Raw genomic sequence first — 7248 nt, 5'->3', positions numbered from 1 at the left:
CTACGGCCGACGCCGCTGCTGCCGGTGCGTCGCGCTCCCTCCTCGTTCTCGCGCGAAGACTGACAGTGTTGAGTGCGTGCAGCCGCCTCGTCCAAGGCTGCTGCCGACGCTGCGTGGGCTGCGTCCTCCTCGTCCTCCAAGGCCGCAGCCGACGCCGCCTGGGCCGCCTCGTCCTCGTCGTCCGCCGCTGCTGCAGCAGCTGGTTCGTCCCCTCTTCCACCTCCCTCCTCTTCCTTTCGACTCGAGCTGACCTGTATGCGGAACAGCCTCGTCAAAGTCTGCCGCTGCTGCTGCTGCTGCTGCTGCGAGCTCGAAGGCTGCTGCGGACGCCGCCTGGGCCGCTTCGTCGTCCTCGTCCGCCGCCGCCGCCGCCGCCGGTCCGTCCCCTCCCCTTCCCTCTCACCTCCTCGCTCTCACACTAACCCTCGCACCCACAGCCTCCTCCAAAGCCGCCGCCGCCGCCAGCCCCGCCCCTACGAAAGTAGCCGACACCTCGTCCGGGTCCAACTTGTCCCTCCTCGCGCAATCGGGCGTCAAGGGCTTCCTCGGGACCAACACGAACGCCATCTTGAGTTGGTACCACACGAATGCGGCGAGTGATTCGACCAACGGTACGTCCTGCGTCTTTGGCGAGGTAAGGTTTGGCGGAGGGCGAGGAGGGACTTGGCGACGCCTTGGCTTCGCAGCTGATCATGGTATGGCTTCTCCTGCGCAGGACATAGTTGGTGCCAATTCCCGTACGATGTACGTATCAATCGCATTCCCCGAAAAACGGCGTTTCGGGACTTCGAACGAGCTTGGCGAGGACCCCGAGGCTGACCTTCTCTTCCTCCGCCTCCTCCTCCGCAGGACTCGGTCCCGGGCGTCGCGCCTTCGCTCAAGACGATGCTCAACAACTTTGGAGGTGACTACCAGGCTGGTGAGTTGCGAATGTGGCGTCGTCGACGTCGTCGGGAAAGTCTGAGCCAAAGTTGACCTTTCCCCTTTCCTCCTTCCTCTCCCGCAGCCGCTACCGCTTACTGCGGTCTCGAGATGGTCGTCACTACGCCGGACGGCAAGAGCGCGACCCTCTACATCGCCGACGCGTTCGACGACACCTGGGTCCGCACTCCTTCGTCCCTCGACGTCATTTACGGCTCGTTGTGCGTACTCCCATGCTTCGCTTAGGCTCGATCGAGTACTTGCTGACCTGAGCGTGTCGTGCAGCGCCCAGCTCTTTGGCTCACAGACCAACAACAAGAATGATGTCGTCCAAGGCGCCACAGTACGTTCTACTCCACCCGTGGGCCACATGAACGTCAGTCTGACATTTCCGTCGCTCCTGCGCGCAGTGGAAGTTCACCGGCAACCGCAACTCGAAGTACGCCTTCAAGTCGACGACCTCGCTCTCCTAGGCGGAACGGACCCTTTTCACTTCTTACGACTCTCGCGCCTCCCGCCTGCTTCTACTGTTCATGTCGCTCGCATTTACCGTCGTTCCATTTCGTACCTTCCATCTCCCGCGCCCGCCGCCCCTCTCTTCACCTTCTCGCCAAAACTCTTCTCGCCTCGCCGTCCCAAGCGGACGCTGTATCCCCACTCCCTCCTCCCGCTTTTCGTTCTTTCACTCTCTTTCGTTCTCGCTTCTCCTTTTTGGCGGCGGCGCGCCTTTCTTGCGGGATTGGAGCACGCTGCGCGTTCAACTCCTTCCCTGCCTTCCCCTCCCTCCCCTGACCTCCTCGTCGCACCCTTCCATTTTCTTGCACGGCAATTCTTTGACGATGTTTCCGCGCTGTCTGAGAACGTCCATTGTAAGCGAAAACTCAGCTACAAGACAGCGGAGTGGTGGTCGCCGACCCCTGCTCCTCCTCCTCCTCCCCCTTATCGCTCAGGAGCCCCGCTCCACCTTGAACCGCCCCAGCACACTCTCACAGCTCACACAAAGATGTCCTTCTCCGACCTCACCCGCTCCTACACCACCTTCCCCTCCCTCTCACCCACCTTCACGTCATCCCCCCGTCCCTCGCCCATCTCGCCCTCTTCGACTGCACAGACGGGCGCGAGCAACATCCCGGGGTATAGCATCGCGGCGGGGGAGACGACGCGTGCGCCCAGTGCGAGTGCGGTCGTGGGGTCGGCGAGTGCGGCACAGGGAGGAGGGAGGGTGGATGAGGGATTGGCGCTCGGGTTGGGACTCGGGTTGGGACTTGCGGCGCTGGTTGCTGTGCTCGTGCGTCCGCTCTCTCCCCGACTTGTTCAGCTGCGCTCACGGATGTTCTCCCGCAGGCCGCCGTCTTCGTTGTTCGCCAACGCAAGGCGCAGAGGGAGGAATTCGACAGGCGCGCCGAGGGGATCAAGGCTACGATGAGCCAGGTGCAGGAGAGGGAGAGGGAGCGGCAGTAGGCGGGGAATGAGGTTTGTCGTTGCATCTCGAGGACGGGGAGGAGGAGACTGACTTTCGCTGCGGCGGGACAGGCTTGTTCGACGCTTGTACACACGACTATACACCTTCTCGCTACGCTTGAATGCCCTCCGCCCCTCCAGGTGCGCAGAGCAGCGTCTGCGATTCTTTCTCAGAACTTGCTCTCCTAACGTCTCTCCTTCGGCGCAGCTCCCCCTTCCCGCTATCTGCTCTCACGCACGCACACATCACCTCTGTTCATAGCTTTCTCACGCACCCACGCCTGCTTGCTGTACCCTGCCCTTCTGCTGTCGTTGTCCATACATTCATCAGCCCTCTCTTCGTTCCCTCCCCTGTCGTTCTCGCTTTTGCAGCTTCTCGTTCTTCGCAATGCCCACGCGCGTCGTTTCCTTAGCCCGGCTGGCTCGCGTGCAGCGCTCCAAGAGGTGGCTTGCCCATCAACCGAGACCGGCGACAAAGGTTGGTGCGGGCCGTCGCAGAATCTTCGTCGCCGGGCGTCCTCGCCTCGCCTCGAGTCGACTCGCTGGACCGGTCGACCGCGACGACGCGACTGTCTTGCGGAGACGCCGGCGCGCAGGGAAACGCAGCCTGTCGCAGCAGCGGAGGGTCGACCACTTCGAGGCTTGCTCACCGTTCAGGAAGGTCGCCGTCGGTCTCGACGGCGAACAACGCTGCAACCGGCGCTCTTTCCGGTTCCTCTCGAATGCAATTCTCGCGTCGATTGATCCCGCAGCCGCAATCGACCGCCGCGTCCTTCCCAGCCGGAACGGCTTTTTGTGCGGCGACCCTCGTCCTGTCGCGTCCCCTCCTGCTCTCCTCTCTCTCTTCCCTACGCTCCTTTGGCTCGTCGACTCCGTTGTTCCTTCCGTCTCTTCCCGCCCCAGCCTCTTCGCTTTCCGCCAGACTCGTCTCCGTCGCGACCTTCTCTCTTCATCGACCTTTGACCCAGCCCCTCGCCGAACGCGTTCCCTTCACCCTCCTTCGACGTCCAGCTCGCTCTTCCGCCTTTACGATGCACTTCGCTTTACCCCTCGCCCTCGTCTCGCTCGTCGCGTCCGCCCTCCCGGCTTTCGCTCTTCCGGCAACCAGTGCGTCGCCGTCCTCCGTCTCCACCGCGCGTCTCCCGAAGTTGACTGTCTTGCTTTCGACGCTACAGGCCTCGAGAAGCGCGGCGGTGCCTGCAAGGGCAGCTACCAGTGCCGCTACGTCGCCCGGCCGCAGAACAGCGGGTACCTCTGCAAGGAGGGCCAGTGCACCTACCGTGGGTCCTCCCCTAGCTCTCCCAAGGGTAGCACGAGCTGACGAATGACGTGCAGAGTGCTACCCCGGCTTCCAGGACCTCGGGAACCGCTGCGTCAAGCCTTCGCCGACGACGACGTACTACCAGGCTCCGGCAACGTCTACCACGAGTGAGACGGCCGTCTTCCCGAGCGCCACCTTCGTTCAGGATGCTGTAAAGCAAGCTGGTGTGACGGGCTTTTCGGGGAACAACTCGAGTGAGTCGATGCCGTCGTTTCCGGATCTTGGACCCGCTTACCCTTCCTGCTCGCTCAGACGCCATCCTCTCGTGGTTCCGGACCAACAACAGCGCCGATTCTACCAACGGACACTCCTGGTGTGGCAGCGTGTATCGCGTTCGTGCAGTTCAGCGTTTACCTCCGCGCTTCCGTCCTTAACCTCTCGCCTTCACCAGGACGACGTCCCTGGCTTCGCTCCTTCCCTCAAGACCATGCTCGCCAACTTTAACGGCTCGTACGAGGCTGGTGAGTCTCGCGGCGAACGCGGACCGAGCATGAGGAGACCCAGAAGCTGACCTTCCTCGTTCTCCCCTCCCTGCAGCCGCCACCGCCTACTGCGGTCTCGAAGCGGTCATCACCACTCCCGCTGGCCGCAACGCAACGCTCTACATCGTCGACGCCTTCGACGACACCTGGGTCCGGACGCCCTCGTCGCTCGACGTCGTCGTTGGCAGCTTCCCGCTCCTCTTTGGCTTCAACACAACCAACAAGCTCGACGTCGTTCAGGGCGCAGAGTGGTACTTGACTGGACGCCGCAATGCGCGGTATGCTTTCAAGGGCCCTGGCGCTGTCGGTCTCTAGACGACTACAACTCTCCGTCATACACGGCTGTCCTCCTCTCTTTGGGTTCGCGGGTCGGGAAAGACGCTGGTCGTCTTCCCTTTGACGTTTCCATCGTCCTCCTCCTCCTTCACTAGCTGTTGTTGTGGCCGTCTCTTTTTCCGTGGGATGTTCGGTTTCTTCTCCTCCCTCCTCGCAAAAATAGCCCCAACTCGCATCTTGCAACGGGGACCATCGTTCGCACGCACTCTGTCTCTCGCCGGCGAGGACACCGAGCGAGGAGGGACAGATATATACGGGTATCGAGTGCGAACGAGCAGAGAACTGACGCGGGAAGAGAGCAAGGGAGCTAGTTCTACAGCGACACGCCACCCACAACTCCTTCCTACTACTCTCACACCTCCTCTACATGCCGTAACGAATCCACCCCACCGCCATCACGCCCGACGAGTCCACCACCTCCTCTTCTCGCCTTCTCCTCCCTCGAGCGCCTTCTCACCCTCCACCTCGCTCCCACTCGCGCTCGGTCCAGCCTCGAGTCCCTCCTGCGCCACTTCTTGCTCGGGAAAGAGTCGCGCGGATCGCGCGTGAGGGACGTAGTAGCCCGGGTAGGAGACGCAGAAGATTAGAGCGGCGATGACGATCGGGCCGAATTCGAGGCCGTACTGCGCTCGACCACACTCATCAGCTCGAGTAAGTCTCAAGGAGGAGGAGAGGGAAGGGGCGCACGAAGTAGCCCTCGCGACTCAACAAGTACCCCTGGCCACCTCCAGAACCAGTACCGAATTCGATCGTGCGGAAGACTCCGCGCACGAGGACGCAGACTGAGCCGGCGTAGAGGGTGAAGAGGCAGTGTGACCACGGGCCTGCGGGGACGCCGGCGCGACGCGCGCGGGTGTGGTCTGCGCGAGGGGAGGGGTGAGCACGGAAGGGGAGGAGGAGGGAGAGAAGGGGACTGACAGATACCGGCGAAGATGGCGAAGATGCCGAGGCCGATGATCTGCAGCGTCGCGAGGGTCGTTAGCCTTGCAGAAAGACGGCGAGGCCGAACGAACGACGCACCTGGATGCAGAAACCGACGCAGAGAATCGCCTTGGCAGCGGGGTAGATCTTCGTATTATCGCTCGAGTACAACGACCCTCCGGCGCCCTGGACAACGAAGGACTATGTCCCAACCTTGATCAGCTCGAGAACTCGCGAGGAAGGGGGCAAGGGGTACGCACGACGATATCTTGCGTGACAAAGATGAAGGTGACCCATTTGCTCGAGACGGGCGTCCAGCGCTCGCCGACGTAGGTGATGATGCGGCCGAAGCACACTGCAGGAAGCGAGAGAGGAAGGTTAGCGCGGCTTTCTCTGGCGACATCAAGGAGGGAGGCGGGACGTACTGTCTGCTCGCGAGAGTCGCATAAGGCGAGGGAGGCGAGCGCAATCAGCGTGAGATGGAAGCATGAGAGGAAGCGGCGGAACGCACAGTACGACGCGCACATGAGCGCAGGCGACAAGATCAAGAACAGCCTGTTCGTCGTAGCCACATCTCCGTCAGCCCGTCTGCGAGGTGGTGAGGGAAACTTATGAGCAACTCGCTCCTGAAGGAGATACCAGGTCAACGCTGCGCCGCGACCGCGCAGGTGGTCTGCCGACACGCGGCGGAACACATAGCCGAGGCATTCTCCAATCATAGCAATCACGAAGGGGATCATCTGCTCCACCTCTGATCAGCACACGCCTCAAGCAAGGGAAGGGAGAGGGAGGAAGAGGGACGGGTACGCACATACCACGTCCGCCTCTTCATGGTGAGGAAGAGCTGGACGACGAATGCGGCTGCGAAGAGTCCGATGCCCATGTAGGCGAGGTCGTACCGCGGACGGTAGGCGTAGTAGGTCCAGTCGTCGCCGGCTGCCATCGTTCGAAGCGGTTTGAGGGTGAGGAAGAGGGTGGCGAGGGTGGACTGTAGGGCATCCTCTTTGTGTCAGCGGCTGTGAGAGCGGTCAAACGCGACCGAGGACGCACCTGATGGACGATATGAAGCGAGGTAACAGCAGCCAAGGGGAAGCGGCGAGAGAAGGATGAGAGGACGGCGGTCAAGCGTCGATGGCGAGCTCCGGCGGGTGCGATGGGTTGCTAGGGTAGTTTGGTGACGCTCGATAGACTATCAGGCGCGCAGAGAGCGAGGTTGCGCTGGCCGAATGAGCGGATGAGGCGACGGGGGTGTTGGTGATCGGGGGTTGAGCGAGGCGGCGTGGGACTTGTTCAGGCTGTCGGCAGTGAGGGTGGGTGAGTCTCCTGAGTCGCCTGTGCGCTGTCTGAGGGTGTCGCTGTGCGAGAGTGAGCGGTGGGAGCGAGAGAGGGAGGAGCTCGCGAACGAACGACAGCTCGCGGCTTCCGCCCTCGCTTCCGGACAGCGACCTCACTCGCACGATGCACGGTAATGGACAACTTGGTAATACGTGTAATGTACTCACACTATTTGTACTGCTGCCAGCGAGCCAGGCGATGGGGTGGCCGCCGACCTCAACCTCGTCCGCGTCTCCTCCTCGCCCGCTCACAACTCGCTCACACGCACAACTCGCTTGGACTGCCCAATTCGGCTGCTCAGACACTTGCTACAGCTGCTGGACACGCACACAGATTCGCGCGAACCACAACGGACCGCGCGCGAGCTCGACAGACGCCCATCTCGTCCGCGTCGCTCAACCTCACAGCGACCCCCGCCCACACCGCCATCGTAGCGCGCGCAGGAGCGTGCAGGCGCGTACGATCACACTC

At 62.3% G+C, this 7248-nt stretch overlaps 4 protein-coding genes across 4 annotated transcripts; 3 read left to right on the top strand and 1 right to left on the bottom strand.

The window, feature by feature from the left end:
• Positions 1 to 1394, top strand: RHTO_02346 (Barwin-related endoglucanase domain protein; the record flags this gene model as incomplete). Its single annotated transcript, XM_016416023.1, has 9 exons — positions 1 to 24; positions 83 to 202; positions 267 to 377; positions 438 to 611; positions 716 to 744; positions 850 to 919; positions 1007 to 1142; positions 1207 to 1264; positions 1332 to 1394. Coding segments are annotated over 9 exons (785 nt in total), but the record flags the coding sequence as incomplete, so codon positions are not given.
• A 530-nt stretch (positions 1395 to 1924) lies between these two features.
• Positions 1925 to 2382, top strand: RHTO_02345 (uncharacterized protein; the record flags this gene model as incomplete). Its single annotated transcript, XM_016416022.1, has 2 exons — positions 1925 to 2209; positions 2266 to 2382. 2 exons carry the CDS (start codon positions 1925 to 1927, stop codon positions 2380 to 2382), a joined length of 402 nt encoding a protein of 133 aa, XP_016271850.1.
• Positions 2383 to 3413: 1031 nt separating this feature from the next.
• RHTO_02344 (uncharacterized protein) lies at positions 3414 to 4500 on the top strand (the record flags this gene model as incomplete). The annotated part of the gene is made up of 6 exons (XM_016416021.1): positions 3414 to 3489; positions 3558 to 3662; positions 3718 to 3897; positions 3956 to 4035; positions 4095 to 4164; positions 4241 to 4500. The coding sequence occupies 6 exons, from the start codon at positions 3414 to 3416 to the stop codon at positions 4498 to 4500; spliced, it is 771 nt and encodes a 256-aa protein (XP_016271849.1).
• Positions 4501 to 4916: 416 nt separating this feature from the next.
• Positions 4917 to 6385, bottom strand: RHTO_02343 (RTA-like protein; the record flags this gene model as incomplete). Its single annotated transcript, XM_016416020.1, has 8 exons — positions 4917 to 5144; positions 5209 to 5381; positions 5440 to 5479; positions 5542 to 5643; positions 5703 to 5797; positions 5954 to 5997; positions 6082 to 6182; positions 6254 to 6385. 8 exons carry the CDS (start codon positions 6383 to 6385, stop codon positions 4917 to 4919), a joined length of 915 nt encoding a protein of 304 aa, XP_016271848.1.
• Between the last annotated feature and the right edge of the window lie 863 nt (positions 6386 to 7248).

The sequence above is a fragment of the Rhodotorula toruloides genome, assembly GCF_000320785.1.
Source record: "Rhodotorula toruloides NP11 unplaced genomic scaffold Scaffold18, whole genome shotgun sequence".
Lineage (NCBI taxonomy): Eukaryota > Fungi > Basidiomycota > Microbotryomycetes > Sporidiobolales > Sporidiobolaceae > Rhodotorula > Rhodotorula toruloides.
Note: the sequence above shows the minus strand (reverse complement) of the source record. Positions and strands in the feature narration are given on the sequence as shown.